This window comes from Lepidochelys kempii, chromosome 10 (genome assembly GCF_965140265.1).
Source record: "Lepidochelys kempii isolate rLepKem1 chromosome 10, rLepKem1.hap2, whole genome shotgun sequence".
Taxonomy (NCBI): Eukaryota; Metazoa; Chordata; order Testudines; family Cheloniidae; genus Lepidochelys; species Lepidochelys kempii.
Window position 1 is genome coordinate 61,057,568 of NC_133265.1, and position 19,914 is coordinate 61,077,481.

Sequence of the window (19,914 nt, forward strand, 5' to 3'; positions counted from 1 at the left end):
ACTAACCTACACATAAAGCCTTTAATCTGGCATAGTTCCATTAAGTGTTCAACACAAGGGGATGTTTTTGCCTTGTTATAAATCTCCACTGAAATACTCAGACAAATCCATCCCAGATGTAGGCTTGAGGACTTGAATTTGGGATGTTCTTTTTGATTAATGGTGTGCAGCTAGCCACTATCATGCAACCTGACCCAAAGGGCTTCAGAAATGAGAAAAATAATCTTATATTTTGCCTATAAGTCAATTGTTTGAAAACAGAGCCCAGAACCTCTATTAGGGATGTTTTAATACTGTCCTTCTACCCATCTGTTGAACTACGAATTGGATTGGTATTTGTGTCAAAGGTAAATTGGCATGAACATCAGAGAGAGGACTTAATCTGCCCCTCCAAGCTGAGGATAAAAAAAAAGTTCTGATCACTAGCAAAATGGAAATAAAGAGGAGAAAATCCAGGGTGAAAAAAAAACAGCAAAACTTTACATTTCAAAAGCTGGCTCAAACACAAAACATCTGATACTGAAATAGTAGAGTGCCATTTCAACAAAAGTATAAGAGCCAGAATGATTTAATAACAAATAGGGCTGTCGATTAATCACAGTTAATTCATGCAATTAACTCAAAAATATTAATTGCAATTAATCACAGTTTTAATCGTGCTGTTTAACAACAGAATATCAATTGAAATTTATTAAATATTTTTGGATGTTTTTCTACATTTTCAAATATACTGATTTCAATTACAACACAGAATACAAAGTATACACAGCTCACTTTATATTATTTTTGATTACAAATATTTGCACTGTAAAATGATAAACAAAAGAAATAGTTTTTTTCAGTCCACCTCATACTACTACTGTAGTGCAATCTCTTTATTGTGAAAGTGCAATTTACAAATGTAGATTTTTTTTGGTTACGTAACTTCACTCAGAACCAAAACAATGCAAAACTTTAGAGCCTACAAATCCACTCAGTCCTTTTTCTCGTTCAGCCAATCACTAAGACAAACAAGTTTGTTTACATTTACAGGAAATAATGCTGCCCACTTCCTATTTATAAAGTCACCAGAAAGTGAGAACAGGCATTCACATGGGACTTTTGCAGCCGGCATTGCAAGGTATTTACATGCCAGATATGCTAAACATTCGTAGGCCCCTTCATGCTTCAGCCACCATTCCAGAGGACATGCTTCCATGCTGATGATGCTTGTTAAAAAAATAATGCATTAATTAAATTTGTGATTTAACTCCTCGGGGGGGGGGGGGGAATTGTATGTCTCTGGCTCTATTTTACCCACATTCTGCCATACGTTTCATGTTATAGCCGTCTCAGATGATGACCCAGCACATGTTGTTTATTTTAAGAACACTTTCACTGCAGATTTCACAAAATGCAAATAAAGTAACAATGTGAGATTTCTAAAGATAGCTACAGCCCTTGACCCAACTGTGGAAAACATCCTAAAATATTTAAATACATTGTATTCTATTATTGTTTAACAATGTGATTAATTGCAATTAATTCTTTTAATCACACAATTAATTGTGATTAATTTCTTTAATCGCTTGACAGTCCTAATAACAAATCATCGATGTACTTTTAAAATTAGCAGCTGAATAAACACATCTAAGTTTCATCGCTACAATATTTGGTAATATAGTAATTAAATAATAGTAGTAATGTATAGTCAGATAGTACTTTTCATCTGTATATCTTACAGATGTTCACAACAACAGGTATCACTATTTCCCTTTTATAGAGGGGAAAACTGAGGTGCATTGAGTTTGAATCCCAGTCCTGGGAGACACTTCCACCAAACTGAGGATCTGATCCTACAAACCTTTATTATTGGCTACAATGCTTGCTATCACAAGTAGCTCCATTAACCTCAACATATTTTAAAACAACAACAACGAATGGAAATGTAATACAGTATTTGTTCAATATTTATTTAATGGATGCAACAATTAAGATGATTATTTTTTGGAAATATGATTTAAAATAAAATTATAAGATGATCTGAGTAAATTGCCAAAGGGAGTTAGAAAATGTCTTAATGTTAGGAACTACTCTAGTAGGACATGGGGTTAATAATCAGCCACTTGCAGTGGTAAACACTTGCAGCATCAGGCCGTTGGAATGGCTCCACGATTCAGCCATTCATTCTTCCACAAGATCACAATAAAAATGAGTTTGACAGACACTAGTTCTGCTTCATAAAGGTGCTGGTTTGCATTTCATCCACAAATATTTAGTTTCAGTTATGGATTTAAACATGCAAGGCCCTTCATGGAAAAAATATGTAATAATGCTGTATATAATACAGTTCTGAATATAAATTTGATTTACTGCATACTGTGGAAAAATGCCCGGAATGAATTTTCTTTACAAAAAATTTGTTTCAGGCACAGATGGAATTATTTTCTTGGCCATTGTCTGAAAATTGTGTCCTCTGTTGTAAAAAAAAAACAAAACAAACCACCAGAATTATTTTTTGGGGTTTAGTAGCCAAATTTTATTATTTGGTAATAATGCACTTGAAAATCATGCAGAAATGGAAATATTTTCATTACACTTAGTTTTGGAGACGGGCCTTAGTGCTCCTGACAGCGCTTCATGCAGCTGCAATTTGTACTTCATTAATATTAATTGTGTTTGATATTTGATTAAATCCCAAATTTATTAAAATAGATATTAATAAATAATATTTTAGAAATCATTAGTGTGTGTTTGCATTTGGTAATGAAACAGAGGATCATTCCTTAAAAATAGCTGACATACAAATAATAGCAATGCAAACTGAAAAAAATGAAGAATTAATATATTAATTCTTCAGGGCCAAATTGTGTTTATGCCCCATCTCTATCTACCCACATCAAGAGTGCCAGTATGGGAGTGAAAGCAGGCTCCCCAGACCGGCTCCTCTCCTTTCCTTCCCCAACCTCCCCAGTGCAGCTAGGGGAGGGGAAGTGGAGGTTGGAGAAATGAGCAGATCCTTAGTTCTACCACCTCCAAAGCACTGGGCAGTACACATTATGCCAGGTATTGACAAAGCACAGTTTACTCCCTCCCTGGAGGTGCTGGGGAACCAGGAGAGTCATGATCTCCCTCCCTTTGCCACTTCCTAAGGGTAGGTATTACATCATCTCATTATCTTGCCCTTAGTACACAGCACACTAATTCCATACTGAGTTTTCAACAACTGAAAATGACCCTTGATAAGCCAGTTTTCTTGTCTTGTATAGTGAATGACCCTATATAAAATCATTCTACCAGGACTCTAATTTTAAGAGCCATCCCAATGATACCAAACAGAAATATCATGTTTAACTTCACTTTCCCTATACAGGATTGGCACACTTTGATCATGTGTGTTTTCTAATAGTCATGTCATGATGCCATGCACTTCTACAAAAAAGAAAGAGTTCAGTACCAAACCTGAAACAGTAGGTGTAATCTTTAGTTTCTTAGATGAAAGATTTATTGCAAGCACTTTCCCTAATGATGGAGACAAAGGAAAAACACCTATTCTGAGTTCCTATTATATAAGTAGAATTATTCCTGTAACTAGTTAGAGGGAATATCTTAGTTGGTGTTTCCACTATTGATAGTAACACTCTCACCTGAAAAGATGCTGAATCTTCATTATAATGTTTCTCTATTACTGACTTATGCAAAATTGTAAAAAAGACACATTTTTTGAAGATAGTCACTACAAATATCCTTAAGCTAATGGTTCTGAAGGTTCTATTCTGATTATTTCGGGCCAGATCCATTGGGTCCACATACGTACACTGAAGCCAATATCCCATCTGAAGAACTGGCCTATCGATTTAATATAGAGTTGTGATGAGTTTGTAAACTTCTACCTTAAATCAAAACAAAATCCTTCTGATGTGAATTTCATTGAAAAATGTCACAAATAATGTGCATGCCAATCTTTATGTATGTAAGAGTTTAAAAAAAGATGTGACCAAAGTACGCAGTATGCTAATGTTAACTTATCAAAGAGACCCAGGGCAAAATTTTCAAAAGCATCTAAGTCTCTTTTTCAGAAGTAACTAAGGGTACAACTACACTTGGAGTTGTGCAGACATAATCAGACTAGCTTTTATTGAGCCAGAGCACTAAAAAATTGTAATGTAGCCAAGGCAGCATGGTCAGAAGCAAGTAATGGCACAGATTAGCGGCTCAAGTACAAACGCACCCGGACGCCATGCGTACGTGCTTGCGGTAGCTAGTCCATGCTGCTGCCCATGCTACTGCGGCCACACCATTATTTTTAGCATGCTAGCGCAATGCGAGCTAGTGCTGTGTTTACATGAGCTGGGAATCACAACCCTAGCTCCAAGTGTAGATACAGCCTCAGACATTTTTGAAAATATTATCATCCCTAATATCATAGGTTCCATACTACATCAACTCTTAGAAAGTAGATACTGGGAATTCTATCATATTGCCAGGATAACAAAATGATACTTACACCAAAGTTGGTAGCAGCAAAACGATCGGAGGCAGACACATGAGTTGTAGCTGTAGTGTGAGCATAAAAAGCATTTATGTTGGCCAACAAGGTACTCATCACCGCTGGAACTCCAGAACACATGTATTTAGAAGACAGACATGAAAAGTGTCTAAAATTCAAACAGAGATTACCATTAAAGTATTAGAAGTATGCTATACAGATATATTCCAAGTGTTCTCTGGATAGCTTCTGCTTTCATTTCCACTGGTGTAAATTAAGTAACATCATTGACTCCAAATGGCGGCTCTTGGGACTTACACTGGCATACATGAGATCAGAATCTAGCTCTGATCTATACCACTGCTATGGGTTGTACACTGGTGATTCAAAACTGAATACAACTAGAAGTGTTAACTGATTGTATCAATTCCAAAATAAAATGTGATTATATATAGTTATTATATTTGGCTGTATTAAAAGAAAAATGTTTATCAAATACAAAATTTATCACAGAAGGCTACAGTGGGTCTACACCACCCAGGTTAGTTTCGGTTTGGAAGAGTTTGGGCGGTAGGAATAAAGAGGATGACATTTTGCTAAAGTATTACTGAGGCTTATTTTTTAGGCTATTTTATTACTGAGAAGTGGGACTTCCAAAAGTCATGGAGACTAGAAATCTTTCCATCTTGCTTTACACTCAAAAGAAAGAGCATCAATCTTACACTCAAAGAACATCAATACTGGCAGTGCACCAGGCAATAAAATATTGAACATCTGACTTGCACTCAGATGAGAGTGCAAAACCCAGAATAAATGGTCTTCTTCTAGAATCATTATCAATTGCTAATCATTCTGTTACATAGGACAACTACATATAATTAGATGAAATTCTGACTACTGATAAACTAATGAGAACACAATGTCAGCTGTAAGGTCACAGAGCATTTAAAAAAACATAGTACTGTATAAGTCATAAAGAAGTAATAATACACAAGGTAAAAAATGACGAGGAGTTCAATTTCAACACTTCTCCTAAATTTAAAACAAAGTTGATGTTATTGTTGGTACACACTTTTTCTGTTTCATTTGAATAAAAAAAATGAAAAAGACTTTGAAAATATGAAATACCATAGATTGTACAGAAAAAAGAATGTAATACAAGCACCAAATGCTTAATTCTGTATAGGTCAACTTAAGCCAAATATACTAACTCATGCCATTGCTAATGTCATTTTCCACTTACGCTGCTTGTCCATATCTCCTCCCTCACTTTAATCCTGTCACTGGATTCTTGTCTATAAAACACATTAAATCAAACTCCTGCTACATTCCCACAACTCCCCACTTAATTTCACACAGCCTACATCACTGCTTTTATATCTTCCAACTCTCCTATTCACCCCCTGTGGTGCTCCCAGTCCCTTCTCTGAACTGCTCCCTCCATCTGCTTTTTTTTCCCCACTGAATGCATCCGATGAAGTGAGCTGTAGCTCACGAAAGCTTATGCTCAAATAAATTGGTTAGTCTCTAAGGTGCCACAAGTACTCCTTTTCTTTTTGCGAATACAAACTAACACGGCTGCTACTCTGAAATCCATCTGCTTGTCACTGACTGTCATGTCCTGATCAGTCCCAAAAGCTGCAGCTGCTCAAACCCCCTGCTGGAGAGACAAAAATGACTCTTTCAGGGTCCACAATACCATTCCTGGCTTCATGCCTTCAACAACACAGATTCTTATGATCTCTTGGAACAGTCTGTCTCTTCATGTCAGCCAAGCACCATCTCTCCCTGTCTTAAAAGCTACTTTCTCCAGACATAGGTATAATATCAGGCGGGATGCCAAGAGAAGAAAATAGGGCTCTCTTGCACCCCCCCTTCCTTCCCAGCTCTCAGACTGGTGTGGAGAGGTCCTCAGCACCAGGGCCAAAAGTGCTGCTGTCAGCTGCAGCAGGCAGCCAGCCCTCAAGCCCCCTCCTGTATGAGAACAGCTCTCAGAAATAAAAACTCCACTCAACATCTCTATGTTCAGCCAGCAGGGGGAACGAGAAGAGCCTAGAGGAGAGCTTCCTTTTCTTCCTGCCCAACAAGCTGCTCCACCATACCTGCATCATGTTTGGTGGGGGTGGAGTAGAAAGGGAGAAGACACACAGCTGTCCCACTTCCTTCTCAGGGTGGGGGGGGGGGGAGGGGAGGAAGGAAAATAAGCTCTCTCTGTGATGGAGAAGAGACTCCCTCATTGGGGACACAAAAGAGCCCCTGGAATGGTGCGTGTAGAGGATGAGACACAGGGAGCCTGTGGTATGGAGGGCACTTGGGGGACTATAGGAAGGGGTCAGAAGGAAGACAGAGTGCAGTGATTGAATGAATGCCTGTGATTGAAGGATCCAATGGGGACAGGAGGGTGGAGCAGAAAGCAAGCAGCCTTCCGGGAGGTGTTTACAAGGGTGCCATCATGTTGCCAAAAACTCTTATGAGTTGATGCCAGTCTCTCAACACAAGGTATTTTCCTTGGAGCCCCAACTTCTGGAGTGATGTGATTACATGACAATCTTAGCTTTCATTCAGAAAAGCTAACTTTCTAGCCCTCGTGGCTGTTGAGAAAAGCTCAAAAATATGAACCCAAGGGACTCAAAAATCAGGAGGCAAATATAAAAAACACAAAATTGAGTATTTTTAAATTTTCATTATTTTTAAGCTAATCTCATGATTTTTGTGGGCCTGAGGCATGATTACTGAATGCTTGGTTTGGAACTGGTGTTACTCAGTTTTTACCCAGGAAAACTCAAACCTCAGGGATTGGGCCTTTGTAAATTCTTTGAGAATGCTATATAAATTATTATTAATAATTAAAACAAAAATGCCTGCCAAACTCCTGTGAGGAAGACCTCAGTGGTGTGGCATTAAGAGGCATGTTGGTGACACATCAGTTTAAACCTGCACCAATCACTATCTGCTTCATGAACACATCAGGGAATAAGAGAAGATAGAAACCTGCAGAACCAACAAGGCAGACACTTGGTTGAGGAGACTGTTCCCATTACCATTACCATCTTTTGCTACCTCCACATTACAAGCCTCAGGCATCAAGAGTCAGGAATCCAGGATCAGGAGTCAGACTTAAGTGTATCTGATCTCTGATACTGGACCTCTTTTACATAACTCCTGAGATGTTCTAAAATGGACACTATGTGTAACACCAACAGACCCCGGTCATGGACAGGCGGGATCGAACCTGAGACCTCTGGAGCTTAGTGCATGAGCCTCTAGCGCATGATCTAAAAGCCAACGGGCTGTTAGCCAAGGCTGTAGAGCAAACTCATTAATCTCTCTAAGTGGTCTCGGTGCCACTAGATGGGACAGAACGCCACACCCAGGAGATGTGTGGGTTACACATGCATCTCTAGACACAGCTCTTCCCCAATAGCCTTACCCAGTCAGGAAGGATATTAGTGAGTGCTACAGACATTTGAGCTTGAATCAGTGACTTGTATCCTATTGATTTCAGGGCAAAATCATCACAACCTGAGTCAGAATAAATTCCAGTGTATTCCCAAATGCTCCAACCACCAGTAAATGCTCCAACTATATGGCTTGTCCTTATTTTAGTTTAAAACATTTTAAGTTTTTTTCTAAAAGAATATAACACAAAAGACGTAATCAACTGACCCTTGTAATTGAAATGCAATCGGCTGGAAAAAATGATTATACTGCAATTTTCTAACGCTCTACAGCAACTCATTCAAGACAAGTGACTTCATAGTTTTGTTTTAAAATCACGACTTCCAAGAAATAAACAAGTCATTAATTTGTGCAGCCACAAAAATCTTCAAAAATACCTAACCTTCTATTTAGTTTTTGTTATTTTAAAATATGCTGTGCCATTCTTAATAGCTGAGAACACAGAGGATTCAGGCACAGTGCAGGGTTAGTGCGCTCTGGGATGAATCCATCCCCCATTCCCAACCGTGAGCCAGGCTGTGGGGCTGGAACAGTTGGTGAAGCCTCCTGCGGCAGATGCTATGGGACTCATGTTTAGAGCTGAGCAAATAACTGATTTTTCAGGTCGCTGGCAGTTCAAATAAAAAAATGAATTTGGTCAAACCAAAACTGACATTTTTCAGGATTTTTGGTGAAGCAAGAAAGTCAGAAAATTTTTGTTTAGATTTTGGGCATTTTTAACTTTTAATAAAAGTAAAAGAAATGAAGGGCTAGATATTTACAAGTGCCCTTGTGAATCTAGACCCCATTGTTTTTTTTCTTGGCTGACATTATTCCGTGAATGTGTCCAATTTGTTACTAGTTGTCCCAAAACTGCATTTTTGATGAAAAATTTCACCCACTCTACTCAGATTCAAGTGATTCTGGGGTCTCCTCCCTTGCCCAGCCCCACTGTGTCCTTCCATGTTTGACTGTGCAAAGTTGGGGTAAAGACCCTTTCCCAGGGCTCCTCCACTACTAAGAGCCTGAGTATTACACTTTCACTTTGAGTAGCACTTACTCATATCAGTAGAAACATTGATTTCAACTGGACTACTCCTGTGATTCAGTGCTACTCAGAGTTGAGTAAAGGTTCCAGAATTGGGTTCTTTGCTATCATCAGCTGGTTTCAACCATTCTGAATCACAAAGTACTTTAAAATGATGACAATCTATCCGGTAAATACATTCTAATGTTTAATCAATTAGAGATTTATTTTTCACTTTTAAATCCCCTTTATAATAAAAGGGAAGCTAAAGAATTATGCCAATTGAAAGTCAATGGGATTTAGGTTCCTTCATTACCTAAATCCCTTTTTAAAAGGTGTTGGAATGCTGAGTAGATCAATGCCTATATACCTTTAAAAATCTGGGTCTAACACTTGAAAACCTGAATTAAACTGGTCATCATCATATTGATCGTACCTCTCTAAGGCCTAAGCTCAAGTATTTTGTATGCAGTATTTATACTATTTTTGTATGACTATCTGAGAAAGTTCATGTAATATTCCTCATACAAGTAGGCTAAAAAACTCCAACTCTATTTACTAATCAGAATGGGTTTCTTGGCATTAGGAGTCCAAAAGAATGAAAATGGGTTTAAGCAGTAAAAAAGAAGGAAATGGAACACATGCATCAACTAAAGTATTTATGAAACAAATCCTGGAACGTGTTCCAAAAATGCCGATGTGCAAATATAACTAGTTCATTAGCAGGTTACCTTATGGACTTTTATTTTAATGCTGTAGGTATTACAACCTGGCACTAATCTTAACAACATTACGGCAATGGTATTTACATGAAGTCACACTTCTTAAAGATTTATCTTCACTTTTCAAAAATAAAAAATAAAAAGTGTGTTAAAAAAATAAAGTGCAGCAGGTCTTTGAACAATATCAGCAATGCATTAGGCACAAGCACTGCACACAGCAGTTTGTCTTTCTCCAGCTATTGTTTTACTGAACAAACATTTTGCTAGTGCAAGGAATTTTTGCAGAACTGACAAACTTGGTATGTTTTCTTACATACCAAGACAGAAAAAAAGAGAGCAATTATAAAATATAAAATATAAAAAATGGAAATATGAATGCATGTTTTGTCTATGTTCCAGGCCATTAAAAATAAGTGGCTGTTCATCTTCATAAAAAAATCTTTCAATATTCCAACAGTACAGAGTCAACATCGTCTTTCAAAAACAAATGCAATAATTAAAAATATGTATTTTTTTAAATCTATCCTTGGAGGTGCATTTTTGGCTCTCTCTGACACTGGAGAGAGCCTACATTTGCTCAAGGAGCAGAATTTTCCCCAATGTCATCCTTTGATTTAATTACCTGGGATACTACAAAATGATTGACAGTGGGGGCGTAGTAGCTATCTCGAATGAGTTACTGCATTTGCCTTTCATTTCTAGAGACCTTGATTCAAAGCAGAGCTGAACAAACGTATCCAACTATTTTTACATATGAACCTTTTCATAATTTTGTTTCAAGCTGTTGCACAATTAAAATTTCTGTCAAATTGCTAGATTCACATCAGTAACAGGGTGAATGAGAAATTTCTCATGATTTTGATGGGAAGTAACATTTAACTGATTTTTTTTCTTTTAAATTTTGCATATGCAGTTGGAAATAGGCAGATTTTTGAGAGAAAATGGGCTAAGAATAAAATTTCACTTTTGTGAGAGAAACTGAGCCATTAAAAAATTTTTTGGAAACCTTCATTTTCCAAGTTTTTGAAATTTGTTTCAGTTTCTTTGCTCACTTCTAATTAACCTCTAGCTTAGGGTCACAAATGCAAATGACATTTATCATCTCATTCTGCATCCCATTTTTCCACAACAAAAGACCCACTCTAGTTTAGATTGAGATTATGTGATCAGCCCTGAGAAAGGGCGATGCATTACTCCACTTCCTGGAGCAGCCTGGGCTAGAGATTGTGACTCAATCACACTCTCTGTTCTGGCTCCCCAAGGAGAGAGTAAATTGCACCAGAAGTAGGTTCCATGCAGTTCTTTGGCACAGTTATTCTGGCCAGTGCATTGGGGGTAGTGTGAAGGTCCTGTCCCACCTCCACCATATTCAGCCCACCTGCACAGAAGGGGTTTCATTGTGGCTCTGAGGGGCCTGCTTCCCCTTCCACACTGTTACCCACAATGTAGGTAACACAGGCAGGGTATTGAGGGAGTGTCAAAAAAGCCAGGCCATAATTTGGCACTTAAACATTAAATATAAATGGTGGTGCCTGCTCAAGAAATGCCCAGGATGTTGAAGGTCCATATCAGGAAGATTGGTTTAAATCAGTTCATTCAGTTCTTCATTTTCAAGAGCAATATATTCATTCACCAACGTTAAAAAGGAAGAAATTGCAATAAGGAGTTCAAGACTTAGAAATCATAATACTTTTATTATAATGAAAATGTTACTCTCACTCTAAAACGGCTGTTCATTTAACAATACATGGAAAAAGACTTTAGAAATAAGAGTCCAAAGTGCTAAGAGTCTGGTTTTTGGAATGGAATAAATTTAAATTGTTCTTAGCACTTCATAGACTGTAAATTGCAAAATTTGCTGCAATTCTCCATGGGCAATTGTTTAGCAGAGTTACTTTTAACCTACAATTCACTGTCATAATATTTTATCGAATATCTATGGCTTTTTGTTATTCTCTCCTGTCATATTGTTTTGATTTTCTGACACAGATTAACTCCATCCTAGATGTTTAAATCACATGCCATTGTAAACTTTAGGTACATCTAGCTGTGTGCTTTGCTCAGCGGGAGTTGATAATAAATTTGCATAAATATACTATACTATGTAAAGTAAAAAAAAAAAATCTAAAAAGAGATCTTCGACAGTCATATCTTTTGGAAGTCAGAACACATTAATCAAATTATAAAACTATAAAATCTGGTTATTAAAAATTTTATAGGAGGAAAGAGATTATCAGACAAGACAAGTTCTGGTTACTACTAGACATACCGATCCAACTCCTCTCATTTAGAGACCATTGATACAATTCCATATACTTCACCAGAGATGTACTAATGTAAAAGAACTAGGACTTGAGCCTGCAAACACTTATGTATATAATGTTATTCCCCTGAATTCAGTGGGACTGCTTGTAAGTATGAAGTTGAAGGGTCAGTGCCATTCAAGAGCCTCAGTCCTTGATTCTGGCTAAGCAGTACATTGTGTGAATCTGAGAGGGGGCAAGGAGGACAAAGGTTGCTTTACTTTGCCTTTCAGCCCCCTAGTTCCTAAAACCAGCTTTGAGCTGATTAAGCTGCTAGTGAAAGTTAGAGAAACCTCAGTGCTGCTCTAAGTTACAGCAGCTGGCAATGTTCCTCAAAATGCCCATTCTGACAGCTGTGGACTGCCAGAAAGCAGTAGTGCTCTAGTCACGCTCCTTCCCCGGGCAAGCTACACATGATTTAGGCCAATTTGATGGCCCCCTTTACACAGTTGGAGTAAGGAGGACATAGAGAGAACTAGGATCTGGCCCAAGGTGTGGATCTCAGCCCTTTAAGTCCTTAGATCTGGAACTCTCACTGAAGTGGACTGTTTCTAGGCGTATGGATTAATCACACAAATTAAGCTTTGTAAACTTAGTCCTAGGTTATTTAAGGTCAGCCATAAGATAAATTTCCTTTTATTAACCAGGTTAAATTGGTGTTTTGCTTTGGGAGGCCATTTTCAGCCATTTTGCCCAGTGCATCAAGTGGCCAAAGCACAGGGGGGAATGGTATAGGCTAGACGAATGCCTTCGGATGTATTTCACAAATTACACTGTATAAGGATAGACCGTATTATCAGATAACACAAATCAAAATGCAAATATCTCAGTTATTTTTTAGAATGAAACTACAGACTTTAGAAATGCTTACATTTGTCCACAGCACGGTTAAAAGGCACTGGATTATTAACATCAAGCACTTTGGCTTCAATTTTGCAATAAAATTAGCTTGGTGTCAAAACAATTTTAAAAAGCTAAATGCAGTTTCCTTACTGTACCACCATAGTTGAAATTTAAGTATGTAGCATTTAAATTGCTGTTAATGAGGGATCTTAGTGGCATATTTTCAGTAGCAGATCTGCAATAATAGTCTTATATTGCAGGGTTTTAGAAAATTAATAGAAGGAAACTCATTTGAAAATATAAAATTTCTTCTATTGCCTTTTTAAGTGTTATTAGATGACATTTTTCTTTTTCACAAAAAACTGCAAGACAAATGGGTGACTAAGTATACTAGCACTGTAACACATATGACTTGAGAGGTGGAGCCAAAGCACCCAAAGGAGATGGGGAATAAAGGTCACGGTCTACTCTCTTGATCTTACATTCCACAGAAGAAACCTCATGCTGGTCCAAGGAATGAGGAAATGCAGTTTGTAGCTTCCTGATCCAGAAGCTGCTAGGGTCCAGCTTACTCCTGGCGTTGGTTAGGACAGCCCAACACTCGGCTGCCATGGTAGCTATGGTCCTGTGAGCACCTGAGGAATAGCTGGAGCATAGGAATGACTGGCTATTCCTCCTCCCTGTTCCCAACATGACCCTCTTCACCACCCTGGCCTACTCTGGGAACACCCCCCCCCCCCACACACACACGGTAAATCACCTGTTCTAGAGATTCTGAGTCTGTCAAAGAGACTCCCTACATCAGGGGTATTTCCAGAGTGTGGCTTGCAGTCTGCTTTTAGCTATTTTTCTTGGTGTATCTTTGTGGCCAAAGCACAGGGGTGAATTCCCCCTAAAGCCACGGAAAGAAGAGCCTTCGAACTAAGGATCTGACCCTACTTCCTTTGAAGTGAATAGCAACATTTCTGTTGACTTGGATCAGGCAGCAAGCTAAGAAAACTCTCAGTTGCTTGGTGGGTGGCATGGTGCTACTGCATCTGTAGCCAAAACCTGGGGCCTGATTTTCAGAGGTGATGACATCCCACTGACCTCATTTGGAGTATGGCTGCTCAGAATCACTAAAAACCAGGCCCATTGTCTGTATGTGTTGCCAATGGGCAGAGGCAGATTACCGTTTTGTGGGGCCGTGGGCTAGAGCAAGTGGTGGCCCCTCCCCACCCATTCCATCTGCAGTCATCTCCACCTTCTTCCCCACATGCTCCTGCTGGGCCATGGAGGCTTGCACTGCTCCGCCGGCCCGGCCCTCCTACGGGGGAAGCCCTCACACCCTGACCCACTCCCCTACAGAAGCACTGGGAAGGTGGAGTGGAGTAAAGGGGTGCCCACTTTTCTGGGGCCCCCGGGCACGTGTCCCATTGGCCTAGTGGTTAATCCACCACTGCCAATGGGCAACAAGACCAACTAATATCTAACTAATACCACTAAACTAGCACAGAGAAGCAGGCAGACACTGCAGGGATTCCATCTTGCTGGCATAGTCAATAAGAAGGAACTGAGGGATGATGGGACCCACTCTGCCCTTTATGCCCTCTGATAGGAGCGTGCCAGGCTATCTGGGCTATGTCTGCACTACATACCACTGGTGTCATCGTGCAGCATATGTCTAGCTACATGCTGCAGGTGAAAAGGAGGCTGGTTCCACACTGGGATGCATAGCTACACTTGCCAATGAAAGGCTCTGGCAGAAGGGATGCAGCTGGGAAACACTTCAGCAGCGCCTCACTCTGTTTGAGCCTTTCCCTGTTGCCTCCACCTACCATCAAAGCCAGAGTCTTTCCTGTGGAAAGAAAGGGCCCGAGCAGCAGGGAACTGCCAAAATCCTTCCCCACTCTGGATCCTTTTCCCCTGCCAGAGAGCAGCAGAGGAGGATTCCAGGGGCAGGGAGGTGGCAGAGCCTTTCCCTGTTGCCTCCCCCGACAGAGCTTTTCCCCATTGCAGGAGTCTTTACTTGCAAATTCAATAAAGACATTTTTCAGTGAAAGGTTTCTAACTGATGCACATTGATCCCGCAGTGAAATAACCACTCAAGCCCAAGGGGTAGTTAGAAGGGAACTTTGTGACAGAGAATCAGACCTGTTTTTTTCTGAGAAAGGTTCTAGCAGTGGGGAGGCAGTAAGACCTACACTGCTAATAAGAGCAGTGTAGACAGGGAGGCACAACTTTGGTGACTAGAGAACATGTAGGGTATGTATTCATCTACATACCCACACCCTTCAGACAAGACTTTTTTTGCCTAAACTGTGCCTCACCAGCTTCACTGCTAGCCTATTTATGCCTGTGCTAGGGGGACTTTGCAGGTATGTTCTCTATATTCTGCACGCTTCTTTTAGTGGTGTGGGCATACCCCTAGCCTGCAGATGCAGCCCCAACCGACCCTATAGGCCAAAAGAATCTGATCTTGCACACACGGACTGCATGCACACCCAAAAGGAGTAGAATCCATGGGTACAATCACTCAAAGAATCAGTAGCTCAATACAGGAAGGCATGGTTATGGTGAAGGAAGAGTAGCTGGAGGAGCTGCAGAGCTGCAGCTCTGGAGACAGGAGTGTATGACTGACATACAGAACAGCTATTGCACCAGCAATGGCTTTGCAATCCCACTGCCCCATCCCCAGCCATTGTACCTCAGATAGGGTTGCCAACTTTCTAATCGCACAAAACCAAACACCCTAGCCCCATGCCTTCCCCGAGGCTCTGCCCCTGCTCACTACATTCCCCTCCTTTGGTGGCTCGCTGTCCCCCACCCTCACTCACTTTCATTGGGCTGGGGCAGAGGGTTGGGGTGCAGGAGGGGGTGAGGGCTCTGGGGTGGGGCTGGGGTGCAGGAGGGGGCTCCAGGCTGGGCGGGCGGGGCTGAGGGATTCGGAGTGTGGGAGAGGGCTGTGGGAGGGGGTGAAGGCTCGGGGCTGTGGGTGCGGGCTCTGGGGTGGGGCCAGGGATGAGGAGGGGGCTCTGGGTTTGAGGAGGGCTCGGGCTTATCTCGATCAGCTCCCGGTCAGCAGTGCAATAGGGCTAAGGCAGGCTCCCTGCCTGTCCTTGCACCACGCTGTGCCCTGGAAGCGGCTAGCAGCAGGTCCAGCTCCTAGTTGGGGAGCGGGGTGGGAGGGGGAAGATGGACAGGAGGTTCTGCGTGCTTCTTTTTCCCACAGGCACAGCTCCCCAGCTCCCATTAGCCGCAATTCCCTGCCTTAGCCCTGCAGCACTGCTGATCAGACTTTTAACAGCGTGGTCAGCAGTGCTGACCGGAGCCACCAGGGTCCCTTTTCTACCTGGCATTATGGTCAAAAACCAGACACCTGGAAGCCCTAACCTCAGACCTTTCCTGGAAGGATCAGGTCTAAGGATGAAAGGGTGTCTGTGGCCACTTAACCTCTCTGAAGAGAGCAACAAAGGTATTAATCAGTACCAGCTGTTGTGCTTTTTGTGAATTTTACCAAAAGAGACTAAATGGACAGAGTCTGCAAACCAGAGCTTGGAGTGTCAAATGCTTACAAAGTGTTCCTCTGAGCCAAGTAATTACATTCAAATTCTCTTTCTGTTGTATACAAGAAAACTGCTTTTCTTTTAGACTGAAGATATATTTACCACATGAGATCTGCTCTTTATTCTGATTTCTCAATTCTCCAAAGCAAGAAACTGCAAAATTTCTCTTGGTTGTTAAAGATACTCCACAAAAAAGAAAAGGAGTACTTGTGACACCTTAGAGACTAACCAAGTACTCCTTTTCTTTTTGCGAATACAGACTAACACGGCTGTTACTCTGAATCCACAAAAAAGATGTCTTTTCATAAACACAAGCAAAGCCAATTGATGATCACCCCCAAAGAAAACTCCCTGCAGTAGAACTGCAGTATTTTTACCAAGATGCTTTCTTGAGCAGTGCACATACTCTTAAGAGTTGCCCATTAGATTTGGCTGAATAATTCACTACACAAAATTTACTTGATAAATTATCTGTATGAGCCATTCATTGTGAGCACACAAAATTTAAAACGTGATAGGTCATGATAGGCTTCCTTTCCCCGACTGGGTGATCATAATTCTTAGTCCCCAGTTTCTGGTGAAATTACTTGTGATTATGAATCTGAAATTCACATTCTGCAATATTCTACAACGTTTGCTTTACAATTTCTAGTTTGGAATTCCTGATAAAATCAGTTCATAGAATATTTGTAGATGGCAAAACACAAAAAGGGGACAAACCAATCTAGGCCAATTCATAAAAAATAAAGTGAATGAAGAGTCTTAGAAAATGTGTTGCAGTGTTTGCTCGGTTCTGTTTCTCTTCCTTTTTTATTTCTATGGTGAAAATCAGCCTGTTGTTACATTATTTACCAATTGAAAATTGCGGTTTCCTCTTTAAATGAAAACATCTTTCTATTTTTACTACTACTAAATGAAAACCTTAATCCAAAAGAACCAAACATACAACCCTAGCTTACATCACATTTGAAATCCAGAAAGAGTTAGATTTAAACAGTACTCTCAAACTTTCCAATAGATTTTTCATCTAGTCATCATGAACTAAAATACAAAAAAATTCAATAAAGACATTTTTCAGTGAAAGGTCTCTGACTAATGGACATTTATCCCCCAGTGAAATAACCAGTCAAACCCAAGGGGTAGTTAGAAGGGAACTTTGTGACAGAGAATCAGACCTGTTTTTTTCTGAGAAAGGCATCCCATCCCCAGGCCTTAACTCTCAAGAGATTATCATGGAGCAGAACCAGTATTGTTTTTGTTTTCATCAAGGAAGTGAAGGCAGTAGGAACCATACACAGCATTGTTTTATACTATAAAATAAAAGTCATTTCTCTGTAAATGACTTGATCCTAAATCATTTATGGGAACATCGTACAATAGAAATAAATCTAGCTATTATAAATTATAATAGTACATTAAGTAATAATTCACCTCTTTAAGCAAGATGTAATGATGTACAAAGCTAATAGAAAGATAAAGGAGAGAGGGTAAATGAATCTAGTGGTTAGAGCAGGGAACTGGGAATCAGAGGTTTAGGTTCTATGTATGCACACTCTGTGCATGAGTTTCCCTACATGTAGCATGGATATAATAATATCAGAGGGGAAATGTAAGGTTTAACTAATTCATTTGTCCAGTGTGGTTTGAGATCCTTGGAGGAACTGCACTAAACAAGTGCATTTAAATACAAAAATGCCCTTCTACCTTGCAGATAGAGATCCAGTACAATATTTAAAAAAAGCTGCAGTAAATAAAAGAAATAACCATTGCAATAGATGGTGCCATTAAATCCTGTGATGAAAAACTTTGGGGTTTATGTGCCTTAGCATTAGAGAAGACAATTTGTTTTTAAAATATACTATCAAGAAATGGTGGAAACAAGATACATGCCCTGAATAATAATAATTAAAAAAAATCTATAACAGCAACTTTTGTAATGTCAGTGAATTTAATAATATTCATCTGGATTTCCATGAGCATGGTTGAAAGCAGAATTTGGTCCTTTTATACTGACGGATTTTCCACTGGGCAAATATACCGTAGATAATGGAGAATTATTCTCCTTTAAGCTCCAGACACAAAGCCCCTTAAATAAGAGGTCCTGTTCTAAAGTGACCAGAGCATATTTCAATTTAGATTATCTAGTGCAGACTACAAATCACCTACACGTTTTAGAAGTTGTGGTCAGCATACCCTATATATATATATATAATTGTGAAAATGTACTGTTGTATTATTGACATCACCATTAAGTTTTCTGTACTTCTGGGACTGATGTTTTATCACTACACCTACTGATTTACTGATTAATCCAAAAATAATTTGGTTTGAGCCAAAGCCAAATGATGAAAATGAAAGTCTTTCCACTGACCTCAATGGGCTCTGGATCTGGCCCACAGAGATTATGACGGTGTATTGGTAAGTATACTCTGTGGATAAAAATAATAGCTAATAACACTTTTACATTTATACTGCTAACTGTGAAGTACTTCACTCTGAGTATTCTTTGAGAAATAGATTTAAGTGACAGACGTTTTTGATCAGGATTGCATGTGAAATGAAGAAACAAGAACGAAGGTTTTGAATTCTTCACTCCCCTCTGATAGATTTTTTAAAAATTAGAAATGGTATACTTACGTCATAGCTTGATAAATATATTCAATTCCATAACGCATTGCAAATTCATCTACAATTTCTTGTGCAGCAGCATCAAAGTACACCTTCCAGGCTTCATCTCCTTTCACTTCAGGGATTTTTACAACACCATTAGATTTAACTTCAGTCAAGTAATGGAACAGGTTCTAAAGGTAAGAGTTTTTTTCAAATTAATAGGAAATTTCAATATCTATGTGGCATTATGTAAGAATATTCTATATTATAAAAAAAATGAGTGTATTCATTAATTTCAACTGTTTGCCTCTGCAATTACTAATACCAAACTAACCATCATTTGGAGAGGAAAGACTGAAGCTTTAAAAATACTTTTTTGAATGGAGCTCTGCCAATGCAGGCTAGTGATTCAACAACCTGATCTGTCTCCTTGACATAAGGTCATTTCAGTTAACCATTGCCGACAGAGACAATTCTACTGCTATACAAAATAGTGCAGGAACTTTCTCTTTTGTCTTATGTGCCCATGTTAATGAATTATATCATTATGTTATAATGCTCACTGAACTGTCCAGCAGCTTGAACTGATTTTTAACCAATGAATTTCAAGTTTCATGATTTAAAAATCCTGAGTTATAGGCAATTTGTAAAGAATACCTCAGCAATTACTCAAAGAACAAAGAGACATAGCAAAGATCAGGGTTTAGCAACCTTCACAGCAAGAGCTGGCATTTAATTTGCATTCAGTGACAGAATTTGTTCTTCTTTGATTGCCCTCCTTGCTTAGCTACAAACAAATCCAAAAAACAGGACTGTCGAATTCAGTTTCCTGGATATTTTCAATGACAAAAGACGACCAACAATTTTACCTTTACACAACCATTTCTCTTTAGCCCATGAGCATGTAGAAGGTGATCCTGCACTATTGATGTTAATGGAGTTCCGCCATTCACTTCAA

General features: G+C 39.4%; 1 protein-coding gene across 4 annotated transcripts in view; it reads right to left on the bottom strand.

Moving 5' to 3' along the window:
• UNC13C (unc-13 homolog C) overlaps positions 1 to 19,914 on the bottom strand; it is a 427,801-nt gene that overhangs the window by 221,853 nt on the left and 186,034 nt on the right. For all 4 annotated transcript variants that reach the window (XM_073303829.1, XM_073303827.1, XM_073303826.1 and 1 more), the window contains exons 12-13: positions 18,984 to 19,147; positions 4,487 to 4,637 (exon numbers count right to left, since the gene is read on the bottom strand). In XM_073303829.1, coding sequence (XP_073159930.1) covers positions 4,487 to 4,637; positions 18,984 to 19,147 — 315 coding nt within the window. The remainder of the gene's footprint in view (positions 1 to 4,486; positions 4,638 to 18,983; positions 19,148 to 19,914) is intronic.